General features: G+C 37.3%; 1 protein-coding gene across 1 annotated transcript; it reads right to left on the bottom strand.

Moving 5' to 3' along the window:
• Positions 1 to 3,556: 3,556 nt before the first annotated feature.
• Positions 3,557 to 12,636, bottom strand: enpp5 (ectonucleotide pyrophosphatase/phosphodiesterase 5). Its single transcript, XM_028439648.1, has 4 exons — positions 12,549 to 12,636; positions 9,471 to 10,347; positions 7,660 to 7,836; positions 3,557 to 4,937 (listed from the first exon to the last, which is right to left on the bottom strand). Exons 2-4 carry the CDS (start codon positions 10,321 to 10,323, stop codon positions 4,522 to 4,524), a joined length of 1,446 nt encoding a protein of 481 aa, XP_028295449.1. The 5' UTR covers positions 10,324 to 10,347; positions 12,549 to 12,636; the 3' UTR covers positions 3,557 to 4,521.
• Between the last annotated feature and the right edge of the window lie 5,903 nt (positions 12,637 to 18,539).

The following is an 18,539-nucleotide window of genomic DNA, read 5'->3' as shown; positions in this document are numbered from 1 at the left end:
ACATAAATAGAAAATGTGTAAGAAAATGATCAACAAAAAGTGTCCCAACAAGATCTTTACTTAAGTTTCCTAGATTTCTATTTAATTCAGGAAAATATAATGTATTAATTTAAAGAAAATTGAAGGATTTTGTAAGAATTTTGAGTTTTTTCAACAGTTTAGCATTAAAAATGGCTGCAATCATGCACTATGAGCACCGGGAAAAGTGTGAGCCTCTGCATATTTTGTTGAGTTTCATTTAGACAATGATTCATGTTTTCTCTGTCATTTTTTTTTCTCCTGTCGGCCGAATTGGATGCTCCAAAGGGCCAGATTTGGCTCCCAGGCCATGGGTTTTACACGTGATCTAGAATAATGGCCAATTTGAGCATTGGTCTTCTTATATACAGTATTTTAGTTGTTATTTTTGTTGTCATTGTTCTCTCATTTTGTCATGGTCTTGTATGTTTTCTAAGTAATTTTGTGAATTTTAGTTGTTATTTTTCTTATATTTTAGTCATGGTCTTTTGTGTTTTTTGATTAATTGTTTGTTTTAGTTGTTTTGCATTTTTGTTGTCATTTTGTATATATTTTTTTTGTCATTCCTGTCTATTTTTGTGGTGATCTCGTGTGTTTTTTCACTTCAGGGGCCAAACAAAATTAGACAGAGGGCCACACATGGCCCTCGAGCCACCAGATGCCTACGGCTGGTGTAGAGTAATTACAAACACACACAACCCAAAATTACGTAACTTTTCACATAACTTTCTTTATTCTTGAAAGACATCCACATGTCAAACATAGTTCATTTGTTTATATAGAGTATGTACTGTAGTAAATTTCCACATTCCCCTTTTCAGGCATTAATAATAGGCTTTCATATTTAATTTGAATTGATTTATATATATCATTGAACTAGTTTAGCACTTTTTAAAAATGTATAATTTCTCTGTCAACAAGTCAGGGAAAAAAAAATAAAAAATTTCAGAAAATAACAAAAATTTGCCAAAACAATCAAGAATTTGCATACAAATGCACCAAAATTTGTGGTTTAAAATTGAGTAAAAAGTAGATCTCACAGTGTTTCCTGTCATTGTTTGAGCACAGTTTCATATTGAGGAAATGAAACGCTAAATCTAGTTAAATCTCCCATGCTACAGGGAAGCTACGGAACACATTATTTGGAGGATTTAATTCTACATCTTCTGCTTCGTCCTATAATCGGGATGATTAACGCTTTTTGGCAAGAGGCACCTACAACTAGGAGTGCAAATATGACACGACAAATGCTTCGACCACTGTCCCCTTTGTACTGGTTCCTTTCAATCCTGTAGTGCAAATTAAGGGGAATAGTTCCAGCAAGTCATTCCTGTCATTTTTCTTTTTTTTGTCAAACAACAAGAAAACCTTGTTAACATGAGACACTGACAAAAAGCAAACACGCTTCACCTACAAATGGCTGTGACCACAAATGAACAGGAAAAGTGGTACACAACAATACTTGGTTTTTTTTTTTTTTACACAATCGCTACCAAAAAACTGACACAATATTTCTATTAAGTAGGCGAAAATTTAAAAACAAGTACTATTAAAAAGGCAAAGGCTGATTAACACTTGAGCGAAAGGCCGTGATGGGATTTAGCTCATGGATTCAGCGACACGTATGAGCAGAAGCTTGGCACAACGAAGGTGTTTTTAGTGGAACATCTGCTTCCAAATAACATTCAAAAGTAATACTGACAGTCACAGTCAAATGTATGAAATCTGTTGAGCTTTAGAAGCCTCAGGTTTCATCCCAGCATTGTTGTAAACAGCTCGATACTCCGACACAGACATAAGAATAAGTTCAAATGTGTAATAACTAAGTCTAGTATTTTTATTTTTTTACTTTATGACACACAAATCTGCTCTTGCATAGATTTGAAGATGTCAAATAAAGTGAATCCATCCAAGAACAGTGCTGCTGCTGCTGCTGCTACTACTAGGTTTGCCTGAAGAGGTCACTGTGAGTCAAAGGATGATCAAATACAACTTTTAGTTTCTTTACACAGCACTGACACCGGTTCTCACTTATCTTTAGGGAGGTTTACATCTGTGTTGAATGCCTTGAAGGTAAGATTGTCTGAAGGTGTGCAAAGATTCTGTATTCCATCACATATTACTAGTCCACTAATCTTTACTATACATAATATATTGTTTCAATGCTAGGTTTATTAATACAGAATAGCAACAGTAACACGGTTTCCACCAGAAAATTCTTAGATCTGGCTTTGAAGAGGCTTTTTTGTGTCATTTTTGGACGTACGACAACTTTATCGTCCTGGTTCTGGGCCAACACTGTTGTGTAAATGAAGCAGTGGAACTTAAGTGGCTACAAGGCTCCGAGTGTGGTTTGGTCACTGGATTTTCTGTTCAGAAAAGGACATTAAAAACACAAAATGAGACAATTACACATTAAAATTCAAGGTATTTTTCGGTAACACCTGACTTGAAATTTTAAGCACAATAGGGGTGTCCCGATCCGATATCGATATTGGATATCTGTCCGATATCAGCCTGAAAACGAAAATCTTATTCAAATTTCTGATTTATTTTATTTATTTATTTTTTCCAATTCGTTTTTATTTATTCTATTCAATTGTAGAATACTGTAGATATTATGTTGAAGGTTAAAATGTATGTAATCAATTGGTTAATAATAAATAGTTTTTCTCATACCTACTGTTGCTGACTATTGTTCTGTTTGAGTAACATCACGTGATTAAGCCTTTTCTAACATTATACACTACAAAATAATTATTATTTATTTTTTCATTAAAGAAAAAAATAAAAAGTAATGTAAGTATGCATGTTTCATGCTGATATCGGATCAATATCGGTATCGGCCGACACGCAAGGCTGCAATATCGCTATCATATCGGAAATTGAAAAGTTGTATCGTGACATCCCTAATACATAAGGCCGACATTATGCTGTAATTATCTGTTATTAGCATGAATAGGGTGTGATGAAGGCTGTCATTAAGTGTCGTTCAATAAATGTTGACACCTTTGGAGCTATGTTGGCATTTTTCGGGTTAGGTGGAGAGATCTAGTGGGGTTAGGGTTAAGGTTAGGGCAGTGGGTGTCAAACTCATTTTAGTTCAGGGGCCAAATAAAAACCAGTTTGATTTTAAGCAGGAAAAAGACCAGTTTTAACATTAACGTGCCTTAACTTGCACTTCCAGGTATAAATTATATATAAAGTATTTAAGAAACTGATAATATCCGAGCATTAATTGACCTTAAACTTAAATTTACTTACATTTCCTTGATATTATGAACAATTGTTTGTTAATTTAGTAGAATAATTTGAGGAAATTTGCAAGATTTTGAAAAAAATGTTGGTTTTTTCATCAATTTGAAATTTTAAAAATGGCTGCCATCATGAAATTTATAAATGTATTTGTGTATTTGGAGTGGCTGAGATATCTACAACTTTATTTTTTTTTCTAATTTACACAATGATATGTATTTTTTCTGTCATTTTTACGTTCTCCTGAGGGCCAAATTAGATGCTCTAAAGGGCCGGATTTGGCCCCCGGGCCTTGAGTTTGACACTGTGGGTTAGAGTAACGAATGACACTTAATGACAGCCTTCATGACACCTTATTCATGCTAATGACAGGTGTCATGTCAAAATAATCACAGCGTAATGTAAAAAACTTCAAGTAAAGTGTTTTTATTCTTTATCAGGGTCGAGTAGAGATAAATAAAACTTTCTAAAAACCAAAAATTAAATGTTAGAATTAGAATTCTTAGAATTCCCCCTTTCGTCTTCATACGCGCTCTTACTTTGAAAACGGCAACTTCGGGTCACACCATTTGAAAAAAAAAAACAGCTGTTTCTCATTTCTACATTGACATTGAACATTGACTTTTTTGCTTTTAGAAACAGAAAAATTAAAATCAACCAGTTTTTATGGTTTTTTTAATCTCTTTTTGAGCCTGAAAAAGAAAAATGCCTTGAATTTCAAGCTTCATTTTTAAATAAAAGTAAAATAACCAGTGTTTTTTTTTGTTTTTTAATAACTTATTCTGAATGGAAAATCCAATCACCAAAACATAATTTACACTGACTGATATACGAGTAATATTGGTGAGATTTGCAGGCATTCGATCAAATACTTTTAAGTCTAATTGCAACGAATCCCAAACACATTAGTGCCAATTTAGGAAGATTAGCTGCCAGGAAAAAAAATACAAGCAGAAACGTTACCATGTGGTCGGGGATGACTTGGGCACTAAGGGACCAAACAATATACTCCTCTAAAACAACGAAAAGCTTTTATATTTTCTATCACAACAACTCCCTCACTTCTGAAAATGATGTGCTGCTACATGATCAGTTAGTTTAATCATAATCTCGTCATCTCCAACCAATAAAAACAGCATCTTAATGGCATAAAGGGCAGTAAAGGATGTGTTTAGGGGATAGTTCTCAGCAGAAAGGGGGTTCAGGTATCGTTCCTTTTTCGTGAGCTTGTCGTTGTTTTAACTTACGCTACAGCTGCAAGTCCTCTTGTAATAAGGGCTGTGACATCTCCCAGCGTCTGTGTTTCAGTGAGGGCCTCTGTTTGAGCGTAACAAATACCACATAGACCACAAGGAAGCCCAGAACCATCACCACCCCAAGAAAGGAACCCACCACAGGGGCGTAGGAGTACCGGCTGAGCGTGGGAGGGGTCGGGGGCGGGGGAGTGGCGGTGGGTAGAATCATTTCTGGAGAAAGGAGGTCCTGAACGTTGGAGAGGGATCCGTTGTTGGGTAGGGCGGAGATGGCCAGGATTTGGCACATCAGAGGGTAGAGATCCACAGATCGCATTGAGGGTTTGACGTAGTTCTGACGGAAGGCAGGCCCCCGGGCCACAAACACAGGCTGCATGCTCTGTAGGGCGTTGTCATAGCCATGATTTCCCACTGAAAACATATGAAAACAATCATAAGCAGGTTCATGTCTATTACTAGATTAACAAAACTACAAAAAATAGTAATAATACACCTATAAAACTACTACTGCCAGGAACCCAGGGAGCCTAATCTGCACTGATAGTGAGTTTTTGGCATTCATACACCAAAAGTTAAAGTGAGTTGGGTGCTCGGCTGCTTAGGGCTTCCTCGGATGTGTGTGTGGGGGGCGGTGGCTGCCTCTCGGCCTGGGATCTTGGGGGTTGCTTGGGGCTCCCTGGCCTCCGCTCTTTCTGCTGGCCTGGCTGCATCTGCGGGCCCAGGGCAGTTCCTGGGCTTGCAGTAGCGTTTTTTTTTTTTTTGCACATATACTGGTATACGATGCACTGGCAGGCCTTGGGATGTGGGATAAAACTCATACTGGGCTTAACCTTAGACACGTTAATGCCAAATACCTGCTCTAGGTACTACCATTCACTCATTCCCCTGTTCACAGCCACCACCATTATAGCTAAGCTTCACACTTGTCACCATACTGGCTGGATTACACAACATAATAAGCACAATATATTCTACAACCTCACATCTCACCCTCACTGCAAAACAGTCTATTCTTCCCCACCTTTTCTATTTCCTGCCTTGAGTCTCTCCTCCCTGCTCCCTTTCCCCTCCCCTTCCCCCTCCCCCTCCACTTAGGTGTAACACTGCTCTCCCTTTTTATATCCTCCCTATAATAAAAGATTTCTCACCCTTCCTTAGGGAGGGCTGGTGATGGTCACAATTAAGCAATAAAATAAATCAATGTATTTTATTGCAATAACAAAATATGCATTGCTGTCTCATAATGATTGCACTTCCTGTGGTGTTGACCTTTGACAGCATGTGCAAGTTTATAGGCTTATGTCCAAATTATGAGGGCTTGGTATTACTCAAAAAGAGAGTAAAAATCAAAAGATAAGTTAAATAATTGTGAGGGAGGCGTGCATCTACTACTAGCATAACAATATCAGTTCCACTTTGGCATCTTGTGCTCACAATCAATAAATCACGAGTCCCATTTATGCTGTTATAGTCTGTCACCCCATTCCTTCAATGATTTACTACCATCGCCAATGGCCTCAGCTCGCACTAAATCAAACACAGCGATCCATTAATATTACTGGATAATAAATCACAAGCCATGAGCACAAAAACTATTTGTGAAAGCTCAAAAAGGCTAACAGCATGCACTACACAGCAAGCACTACTCCTGTCAAAATTACACGATTCATTAAGTGTAATGTGAGGATATGATTCTGGGGTCTTATTATTAGTACGCTGAACAACTAACCATTCAGGTTTGAACAAAATGTTTCCGTCATAGTTTTCGTCAACTACATTCTTTTAAGTTACAATAACATATATATATATATATATATATTCATTCATTCATTTTCAGACCCACTTATTCCTGTTCAGGGTCACGGGGGTCTGCCGGTGCCAATCTCCAGCTCTCATTGGGCGCTGGGCGGGGATACACCCTGAACAGGGCTCCAGTCCATCGCAGGGCAACACACACAGACAACCACTCACTCTCATTCACTATATATATATAGATATATATATAGATATAGATATTTTCGTCAACTGATAAAAACTAAACTGTAAAGGTTAACATTTAGACGCAATCCAAATTACAAATTATCAAGACGGCTCATGTGGTGTTACACATTAATACCATTGCATATTAGGGTGATCAATGGTAATTGAACCATTAAAAAACATGTCAGCTGTTATCCTATATACTGTAGATTAGATTTAGTAGAGTAAAAATAAAATCTTAATAGCATCTTGTTGACTAAAACTATAACTGAAATACTCCTGATTACTAAATTTTGACTAAAATACAGTCTGCCAAGACACACAACGATCAACAAGGCACGTCTACTGATTGATACTGTACTGTAAAAACATATGAGATTTCAGAATAACATGGTTTTGTAACAAGATACAATCATTTGCCCGGAAAAGTTGTGAAAAAGCACAAAGCCCTTTAAAACGTGCAGGAATCACTATTTCCTGTTTTAAAATAAATCAACACTAAAAGGGAAATTACAGGATGCTTTCTTGGCTGCTTGCCGGTTTTTCAAATCAAGTTAACATTTTAATTTTGACATTTAGATTCACAAGAATGACATTAACGCTAATACCGTACAGGGAGGGAGAAAAGACCAGATTGACAGGTGCTGCCTTCTGCTGTTACAGTATATGATAATATTTTGGTGACTCACTTATTTTTAAAGTGATAGAAACAACCTATGCATGCTGTACCCAAAAAAAAAAAAACATTAATTAAACCTTTATTTTAAATTTAATTGACTGTCGTGTTTTAATTATTAAAGCCCGTTGTTGATCTTTTAAAAACAAAGGGGAAACAACCTAATTAAATATTAAGGATCGCATGCATGCATTGTTAAACTAAATCGCTTGATTTAACAATGCCATGAGAGTAGTAGCAGAAACAAAGAGGGAGTTAAATCTGCTTCTCTTTGTTGATTACAGTTAGGAGAACGCGCACCAAGCGCTGAACCAATGCACACGTTGGTTCAGTGACTAAAACAGATGTGCTGCGGAGCTAATTTTAGCGCAGACAAAAGCTGCTGTTTGAACTTTTCTGACAGAACCTGTTTTTAATGAGTGCAGCCTAAAAACAGAACGCTGTCACGGCACAGTTGTGTGAGGTGTGGAATCATACGCATGAAGGGTCCCGTCCTGTTCTGCATGATGGTCCAGCCCTCTTTGGCCTCCAGGATTATTGGCGTGATCCGGATGTTGTGTTGGTAATGGAGGCGTTCGGGGATCTCTTCCTTCTTGTACGCCACCATGTTGGGGTTTGCGTCGGCCAACAAACTGTAGACTTCATTGAGTTTCCCTAATATAGACAGGACAGGACAAGACAGGAATGGAAAACATTAACCCTTCCATTATCCTATGGGTCATTTTGACCCCAATCAATGTTTATCATTCAAAAAATAATAGTTGACTTTAATTATTTTTTTTGCTTCATATTTCATGACTTTTCAGAATTTGATAGCTACAATTTATTAAGCATAAAATTATCACGATGACATTTTTTTCAATGTGCTGAACACGTTATACACATTGGTGTTCATCTGGAGTCAATTTGACCCCAAGCTGTTTTAGCTGTGTAAATCAGCTAAAATACATTTTTGTAATTTTGTTTCTTTCCTTTCGTTTGTTTATTTGTCATGATTGTGTGTGTGTGACTAAATTAATGTCCGTATTGTTGCGTTTGGATTTAAAATTAATTCTTTATTTAATTTCTTATTTTTTGTAATCTTATGGTTTTATATACATTACATGATTTTAAAGATATTAATCATATATTACGTTTTTGCAATGTGTTTATTTTTGTCACATGACCACACAGGTGTTTTAGATCACGTTACCTTTATAAGGAAGTGTACCCGTATCTGGTGCGCTGACTCACTTTTGCTACTTTTGTCATCATTCTTCCAGTCCAGCACCCAGTCATCCTCTGGGATGTGTGTGCCTATCAACTTTTCATAAAACTGTGTGTAACCCATGTGGGACCTCAAAGGTTTACTGTCAGTGAGGTTTGGGAAGAGCTCTTTCACAGTAAAAGTGACATGGAGGAAGATGTGTCTGAGACAGAGGGTTGTGTTGATGAGGACCCTGAGTTTGAGGCATTCCTATCTGACGACAATGAGTGTTGATCCTCCAGCAGACACAATCCCTTCCAAAAATGGAAAGACCAACAATCAATATGGTTTATTCCGTGAGAGTCGTGAATGTGCACACCAAATTAGAAATTATTTGGATGAAAGATTTTAAAGGTACACTAACTCTAAAACTGAAAGTTTGACCTGATGGTGGCGCTGCAGGACAGGTCAAATAATCACCACAACCAATGGGGTTCATACTAGGGCTGGGAGGTATGGACCAAAACTCATAACTCAATATTTTTTCTCAAAATGGCGATATACAATGTAAATTTAAAAATATAATCTTTTCAGAATTTAGGGATACATTTGCTGATGCAAAATGCAACACAGGCACATTTATTGACAAACAGTTGCACAATATGTGCCACTTTAGTGTTTTTCTCCTAAGGGACAGCACGTGTGAGTCAGTTCTGTAGTGTGGCTTGTTTAGGGGAAGATCTGGGTTAGGACGCACTCAGCAATCCGTCAAACTGTGCTTTTGATGCTGTTCTGAGACGTAGTGAAAGCAGCAACTCCTAAAACAAGTATTTTAAGACAAAATAACATGTAAAAATATATATATTGAAAGGGGTGATATTTTAACTTTCTATATCCCCAAAATGGAAAACTCAATATATTTTGAATCTTGATATATCACCCAGCTCTAGTTCATACTCTTGGATGAAAACTATTCAAGATAAATTAATTCTAATTTAGTCAGATTGACCCCAAGTGTTAAATGTGTTAGTAATATTTGAGGATAATAGGAGGGTTAACATAACATTTAGATCTAGAATGTTCTATTCTTATCTTGCATTACCTTCATTTGGTATGAGTCCCACCACTGGACTCTTGTCCACCCAGGTGTAGAGGTCTCTGCTCACGTACTCGTCCAGCTCAATGATTTTATCCGGTGAAAGTTGTGCCATACCGTGGTCACTGGTCACTATGAGGTTCACCTTCTCATACAGCCCAGCTTTCTTCAGCTCGCTGATGAGGAAACCAAGCTTCTCGTCGATTCCTGCGATCACTCCATCCATGAGGGGACTCTGAGGTCCCAGGATGTGCCCGCTCTCATCCGGCTCCTCCCAGTACAGAACTCCGAAATTCACCGCTTCCTGTTTCGGCGCCGAGAACCACTCGATGATGTGTTCCACGCGAGACTCGAAGGGGAGGGAAGCGTTGTATGGAAGGTACTGTGAAGGGTACATGCCGTGGATCTTCACATCCGAGCCAGGCCACATCGCCGCTCCACTCCGCCCTCCCGCTTTCTGGATGGTCACCCAGAGCGGCACGGCCTCCTCCCACCAACGGGAGTTATACATGCTGTCAGTTTCCATGGAGAAGGACTGGTTCAGGGCAGGGTCGTACATCTCATTGCCCACAATGCCATGCGACTCAGAGTACAGCCCTGTGACCAAGCTGTAGTGGTTGGAGAAGGTCTTGGTGATGTACACATTCTCCACTTTCTCCACATACACACCCTCATCCATGATGCTGTGGAAGTTCGGTGTGGGGACGCGGTCCACGTAGTCCCAGCGGAAGCCGTCGAAGGAAACAAGCAGCAGCTGAGGTGGATCGTTCACTGCATGAAGGGAGTCGACAGGCAGAAACAAAGCCCACAGGCACAGCAGAGCACTGCATCCTCCACGCAGCAGCACCAAGCCAAGCATCGTTTGGTGTGTGATTGTAACAACCTACAGGAAAAAAAAACATGAACATCTCACAAATTCTTCTTGTTGCGACTTTGTATCATTTGTAGAGTGTTGGTTTTTGGAAAAGCTTTTTAGCTTTTAGGGTCAACAGTTTGACCTGCGTTTTGATCATCTTTAAGAATTGACGCCATTGATGGCGTCATTTCTTAAAGATGATCAAAACACAGGTCAAACTGTTTGTTTTTAACAGAGGTCACATGTAGAAGTTCTGGAGGGTACATTACGCAAGATTTAGAACAGGGGTCATCAACATTTCTGAAACTGCGAGCTACTTCAAAGGTACTGAATAATCCGAAGGGCTACCGGTCGGATATACACTTATTAAATACTATATTCCCACGGTTTCATTTTAATTAAAGCGTAAGATAATAAGGACAACTAGCAGTAACTTAAAAAGATAGGAAATGGTTTGCAATTGTTTCATTTTCATTACATTTCATAGGAAATGTAATGTACTGTAGCTAGCCACTTTTTAAACTCATCATGAATTCTGTAATATTTTTTTACAAAAATCCACAATTTATCACAAATCTGCTGCTTCTTTAACAAAAATCCAATCTGCAACACTTAGACAAATTTGTCTCAATGTCTTAGTGAAAACAAACATTTAAAGATGGTTAATTTAAAGGTGCAGTGTGTACTCTATTATGTCACCTGTATTTATCTTTGTGACTTTGAAATCAGATTTTAGACTAAGCTCATTGGTTCCTAGTGCTCCTGTTAGAACAAGCCTGAGGGCACCTTTTGTGGTCCATGCGGGCTACCTGGGGTCCGCGGGCACCATGTTATATGTCTCGCTGTTCCAATATACCTAATTGAACTTAGGGCTCATTTTTGGAGTTTCTGAAGAGATGTGTGTTGACGCCCTTTCAGATTCTAGTCTATATCAAGTGATATATAATATATGCATCTATTCATCTAGATCAGTTGTAAAAATCAGTATATGATGGATTTTTATCAACCACGTGTTAAACTGCAATCCTCCAGGGCATGAGTCAAAGACCCCAGTTGCACTAACAAGGGTTCCTCATTCCTGTTCCAGCCACTTTCCAGCTTTTTTTAAACCTGTCATTGCTCAAGCACAGATGAAACTAAAACATCTACAAAAGGCCTTATAACAAACTACTACGCCCTAGGACCAGGAACCCTGATAATGAGTTTTTGTCATTAAACACCAAAAATTAAAGTGAGTTTTGTATTGTTTTTTTCACACTACAATAAGCTTGAATTCTAGATTTTAAAATATCTCAATTGCTTTGTACATATTTGGTTTAATGCAACATTTGTGCTATACAATAATATGTATATGAGTATAATCTACTTCTTAAAATAAAATTACTGTTAGGCTTATAAGCTTAGGTCCCAATTGTGAAGGCTTGGTGTCAAATAAAGAAGTAAAGTAAAAATCAAAAGATAAATAACATAATTGTGAAATCAGAAGTACTTTATGAAAGAAAAAACATGAAAAAACTAAACGTACATAATTAAGAAAAAGACTGATGATTAAATAAGGATTAAAATTTTTTATCATCAATATAAAAGCCTACACATTATTATTTATAGTCTCAAATAAAGTGTAACCCTAATTGTCAAATTAAGTTTCCATGCATTTCTTAATATGTTATTACAGTCAAAATTTCATTTTTTTTTTTTTTTTGCATTTTGTTTTTCATGAAGGATTTAAATTGCTGATCTTAAGAATTCAGTGCGTCTGTAGAGCAAAAGATTAAAAAATAAAAATAGACAAGGCCTGTGTCTATGTGGGCTTTAGGAAGTTGTTGCCCTGGAAAACTAATTGGAAAAAACGTAATAATTCATGAATAAATCACACAATACTTTAAACAGTTGAACTGTGACAGAAAACTTGGTCCATACGTGTCCACCTGCAGCTCTACTGTACACAGCATCTGTCACATCAGCACAGCAATGATGTCATGCAAAATGAAGCAAATTCAAAATGTGTCACAGTGACCTCACTCCACCGTGTTTTTTTTAAAGTGAACGGACACACAAAGGGCAAAGCATCAGCGCCCTGCAAAAAAAATAAAATAAAAAAAATAGCACGTCTGTGACAGTCAGTATAATGAGTGATGCACCTGACAGGACACACGCACACACGCACACATGCATGGGAATGGCGCACATGTCTAAACACACACACACAGGCTGACACAGGGTCTTACCGTGTTGTTATCAGTCCGTACACTGACTCGATCCTGACGCTGCAACCACAGATAAACAACGTTCACTGAGCTCACCGGAAGTCCCGCCCCTTTCGACCTACCCCGTTTATCTCTCTGCGGCTCTTTTTTTTTTTTTTTTTTTTTCTTTTTTACTCATTTGCATTCAGACAAAAGCGGCTCCGTCTCCCCATGTGATGTGAGTGTATGCAGGTTCTCATGAGGTATTCAACCGATAAGGTTGTAAGGTTATCGATGACGTAATGTATGTGTGTGTGTGTGGGGGGGGAGGGACATAATGTTTTGTCTTGGTTTTTTTTTTGTTTTTTTTTCCTTAAATGCATGTCATTACCTTTCAAATCGTTATGTACAAATCTGTCACTCAATGTTTTTAGGAGACAAGAATGAAAAAAAATAAATAACTTTTTTATGGACCCGAGTTGGCAGCGATTCTCAAGATGTGGAGCGCCGACCCAACATGGGCCTGAAAATGTAGGCAGTGGCTATCGGTACGGTTGCCGTATCATTATACCGACATTCTATTCCTACGCAGCCTCCTATTTCGCCAGTTTAGGTCACGTGATAGGTCAGTTATTGGCCAGTTTAGGTCACGTGATAGGTCAGTCATTGGCCAATTTAGGTCACATGACAAAGACTAAACCAACCTACCCTAACCCTAAAAATTGTTGCGATATTGGGTTATAAACCTAAACCTAACACTAAGACGCTACGCACTTGTACTTCGGTAACCGTACCAATAGCACCGGGGGTTGTCCGTACGGCAACTGTACAAATAGTCACTTTATCTACAAAAGGGAAAGCCTGCAGAGAAGATAAATAAAGGCAGTGGCTATCCGTACGGTTGCCGTATCAATATACCGCCATTCTATCCCTTCGCAGCGCCTCTATTTGGCCAGTTTATGTCACGTGATAGGTCAGTTATTGGTCAGTTTGGGTCCCGTGACTATAGACTAAACCATACCCTAAACCTAACCCTAAAAATTTTTTGCGATATTGGGTTATAACCTAACCCTAAACATAAACCTAAACCTAGCCCTAACCCTAAGACGCTACGTACATGTACTTCGGTAACCGTACCAATAGCAACGGGGGTTGTCCGTACAGCAACCGTACAAATAGACACTTTCTAAAATAAATGCACTAGTTAGGCTTAGGTGGATTAGTGGTTAGAACGTCCACCTCACAGCAAGAAGGTCCTGCGTTCAAGCTCTGGGATGGACACTTGGGTCCAGTTCTGTGTGGAGTTTGCATGTTCTCCCCGTGCTGCATGGGTTTTCTCCAGGTACTCCGGCATCCACCCACAATCCAAAAACATGAGTCTCTAAATTGCCTGTAGGAGTGAATGTGAGTGGTTGTTGGTCTGTCTGTGTGTTGTGTTGCCTTGCGATGGACTGGCGCCTTGCCGAGGGTGTTTCCATTCAAAGTGAGAAACTTTGCCACTTTGCAAATAATACAAAAACCTTGGCATTCACAGCCTAGATTTAAGACATGTTCTTTTTCAACAATATTAGCATGTCTACATCTTCCCTTTAAATGTACTTGATTTTGTGACTAATTTCTGTTTAAAGTATAGGCAAACTCTTTGGAATATTTTCAGAAAAAATGCGGGAATTTGGAAACATTTCCATTTAAAAAAATCTTCCGTTATGCATTGTAAACACAGGAAAACTGCTAGCACTGGCAAATATTGTGGATATCATTGAATTTGTGTATTTGCAGGGGCTGAGATATGTACAACTAAATTAGTTGGTAATTTACACAAAGATTACTGTTTTCTGTCATTTAAATTTTCTCCTGTGGGCCAAATTGGATGCTCTTAAGGGCCAGATTTGGCCCCCGGGCCTTAAGTCGGACACCTGCTGTCAGGGGAAGAATGGGTTAGCTTAAAGGCAACAATTCTCAAGGTGTTCACAGGAAACCTTAGAATAAGGTTTCCTGTGAATAAAAGAGTTATTGACAAATACATGTCAAAATTGTATCAAAAATCTGTGTCCACTTTTAGAATGTTTTTGTTAATTCTTGGAGCAAAAGCCTGAGGGAAGTGGGTTTCTGTCTCAGCTCTTGAAAAAGCAGGTGTTCATGGGTTGTGAGCAGGGCCGGCCTTCCCGACAGGCAACACAGGCGGCCGTCTAGGGAGCTATCTGCTGGATGGGCGCCCCAAATTTTTTTTTTATTGTAATTATTTATTTATTTTTAATTTAAAAAGGTATAATAAACGTGAAAAACACCCTTTACAATCACTGTACATGTTTTATCTTAATTGAATATTAATATTAAAAATATGTAACTATACCTGCAAATCTTCTTCCCATATTTATGTTTATATTTATTTTATTTTCATTCTTGTTTTAATCTATTTAATTCTATTGTATTGTTTGGAAATTGTGTTCTTTAAGCTTTGTGTTACTGACTAGTAAAACCAAACAGGAAAGTAGAAATGTCCTTGTACTGAAACATTTATATTCTACTTTAACTTTTGATTGCACTGTTTTGCATTGCTTTTGGATTTTTCACCATTTTTGTTATTGTTCCCTCGAGACATTTGCACTATACCTGTAGGTGTTATATTGTATTATCGTGCATTATTTTAAATTTTAAAATAGGTTGTATTTTTTTTTTTTTTTAATGGTTTGTTGTGTCGCAGAATTTCATTGTTTTGTCTTGATGTTTGAAATAAATAATAATGTGTACACACTGTGTAAAAACTTTATCTATTTTTATTCATTCATGGGTGAATGACCCTGGTTGTTAGAGAAAAAATGGAGGAGGACATGGTCTCCTACATCTACAATAAAAATAAATAAATAAATAAATAAATGCACTAACTTGCTTTTTTCATTTAACAAAATGTATTTGACCAAATCTATCCACCTTATTAAAACAGACAATAAATATAGTTGACAAGACCTGTTTGTGGTTGAAATCCCTTGGACGATTGGTGTGTTGAAGAAGCCGACAGGTATTTGTGTATGATTTTCCTACGTCATTGAATTACAAACAGCCTCTGGGATAAAACCTGTTAGTCATTCCTAATAATAGGAAGGGAATCACTGGGTTGGAAAATATTACATACAGATTTCCACAAGGTGTCAGCATCACTCTGTCGATGAGGATCCAACTCAACGGTCTGACCTAATACTGTATTTACTCCAGTCCTTAAAATGGCATTTCAGTCATTTACCTGCAGGAGGCAGAACATTTCTGACCTTGTGCAGCACCTGGATGTTGCCTCATGCTCCTAACCAGAGTCCACTCATTGTCTTCATTCATTTATTCACTCAGTGACATTTAAATAGGACTTAACTGTCTATTTGGTTGTGTGGTTTTATGTGATTTATGCATTTTGCTGATAGCAATACCATCCTTTTGAGTCTCTTTTAACCCTCCCGTTATCCGTGGGGTCAATTTGACCCTATTCAATGTTTATCATTAAAAAAACATACTAGTTAACTTTTCTTTTTTGCTACATATTTCACGACTTTTCCTAATTTGATGGTGTACGAATGATGATTTTTGTGCTGGATGCATATTGCACACATTAGTGTTCATCTGGGGTCAATTTAACCCCAAGCTGTGTTACCTGTGTGAAACATGTATGTCAGTGTGTGACCTCACATTCCCATTGACCTGGTAACGTGGCAGGAAAGGTCATATCATCACCACCAACCAATAGGGTTCACACTCTCGTGGTCATTACTGTTGTCAGTAAATTTGAAAAGATTTGGATGAAAACTGTTGAAGATTAATTTATTCTCATTTAAAAGTTTGGCCTGATGGTGGCGCTAGAGAACAGGTCAAGGTTTCATTATCGAGGGGTTATTTATGTATTTAACAAATAAACAAATTGCCTGACACAAAAACTTGGTTAAGAATTTTCTAAAAAAAAAAAAACATTTTCTGGGGTCAGATTGACCCCAAGGGTAAAATGTGTTAGTAATATTTGAGGATAATTTGAGGTTAAACAGTTCTGCAGAATCAATTTTTTTTTTTACAAAATCCTTCAATTTTCCTAATATTTTGTTAGTAATATTTGAGGATAATTTGAGGTTAAACAAGTTCTGCAGAATCCTTTTTTTTTTTTTACAAAATCCTTAAATTTTCCTAATATTATTACATAACATTTTCCTTAATTAAATGGAAATTGGACACAAAATCAAGGAAATCAAGTTTTTTTTTTTTCTCTACATCAAGTCAACTAAAGTTGAAGACCTGATCCGTCAATCAAATTAATTATTTATTTATTTATTTTTAATTATTTTATATATATATATATATATATATATATATATATATATATATATATATTTTTTTTTTTTTTTAAATTATTATTATTATTTTTTTTATTTTTATTTTTTTAATTATTTAATGTATAAATTGTTTTTAATTTAACGTTTACTTTTCAGAGCACATACAAACCTAATTAATATCCATATGCCCACTATAGGCTTCAATTATTTTGATTTGTGTATTCAAATGTAGCACCTTTACTGTGTGTGTGTGTGTGTGTGTGTGTGTAGGGGGGGGACGTGTGTTCCTCATTGTGTGTGTTCGCCCCCTGATTCAGCTGACACTGTCAATCCCAGTGGGAACAGCATGTCAGTCGTGCTCCTGTTTGTTCTGGGCGACTTAGAAAACCGTGGTGCATTCATTGCATGTACGTGTGTGGAAAAAGATGTGGAAATAAAGGGGTTTTGTCTGAGCTTTGTCTATCGTGACATGTGTGTAGATCCCTTATTTTTTTCTGTCTCGCTCTCTGCTGTGATGTTGCATAATGTCTGTTGTGTTGCTAAAACAGGTTCATATCAGGTGTAATGATTTCATGAGAAGGGAAAACAATTGTGTCAGTTTACTTTTGCTATAATAAAGAATACTTGTCTTTAGTGAAATTTGCGTAAGACAATCTAATAAAGCCTGTGATTAGCCTGTAAATGACCACTTAGTGAGGGGTGAATACCTTTATAATAAGTTGCTTATGTCTATAATAAATAAATCCAATAGCTATAAAATTCGTTCATTCTTCTGCACTGTATCACATTTTCCTCACCTGACCCTTTCCCAGCTTTCTCAGGCCGCAAGTGTAAACCTTGGGCTGGTCACCAGTTTATTTTGGATATAATATTTTCCCTGATGTCTTGCTTTAATCTTTGCATTTAAATGCCATATAAACTTGATTATCACTGACATTGGTTTTTTCCATACATTAGTTTGAGTCTTGTCTAGATTTTATGCGAGAAAACGAGTAATTTCAACATTAATGTGCCCTAGTTTGCACTTCTGCGTATATATAAAATACTAAATGTGTAAGAAACCCATGACATCCAAGCAATTAGTGATAGATATCAGTGACAACAGTATTTTCACTTTAAATCTCCTAAATTCTGTGACCGATATCTATTTGATTGAAGGAAATATGTCATGTTTTGAGGAAAATTGAAGGATTTTGTCAGATTTTTTAGAGGTTTTTTTCAACAGTATATCACTAAAAATGACTGCGATCATGCGATATAAGCACCAAGAAAGTTGAGTTTCATTTACACAATGATTCATGTTTTCTTTGTCATTTTAAGTTTCTCCTGCGGACCGAATTGGATGCTCCAAAAGGACATTTGGCCCGTTTGACACGTGTCCTACAGCATATGTGCCAAACTCAAGACCCTGGGCCAAATTTGACCCTTTAGTGTTCAAATCACCCTGTAGGATGAAGTGTGTAAATGACCAAATAATTCAGTTGTACATATCTTGGTCCTGCCAAATTCAGGAATGTATTGAAACTCCAGAATATTTGCAGGGGCTGGCTCATTCATTTCCTGCGCGTGTATCATATGACTGCATTTAGAAATACTAGATTTCTGCATTTTCTCACAAATAATCCCTGTAAATTTCCTGAAATTACTGAAACTTTTTGTCACAAAATTGAAGGAATTTAGAATCGGAGATCCCATAGAGACTGCTATTTGTCTTTTATTGCTTGGA

The sequence above is a fragment of the Gouania willdenowi genome, chromosome 24 (genome assembly GCF_900634775.1).
Source record: "Gouania willdenowi chromosome 24, fGouWil2.1, whole genome shotgun sequence".
Classification (NCBI taxonomy): Eukaryota; Metazoa; Chordata; class Actinopteri; order Blenniiformes; family Gobiesocidae; genus Gouania; species Gouania willdenowi.
The sequence above is the reverse complement of the archived record's forward strand: the minus strand, read 5'-3'. Positions and strand labels throughout refer to the sequence as shown.

What these genes read in the sequence shown, in the direction of transcription:
- enpp5 (XM_028439648.1), bottom strand. Translation starts at nt 10,323, where the DNA reads ATGCTTGGCTTGGTGCTGCTGCGTGGAGGATGCAGTGCTCTGCTGTGC. An exon ending in GGGACTCATACCAAATGAAG is followed by an intron (nt 7,837 to 9,470) that starts GTAATGCAAGAT and finishes TGTCTATATTAG; the next exon opens with GGAAACTCAATGAAGTCTAC. An exon ending in CAGGACGGGACCCTTCATGC is followed by an intron (nt 4,938 to 7,659) that starts GTATGATTCCAC and finishes ATATGTTTTCAG; the next exon opens with TGGGAAATCATGGCTATGAC.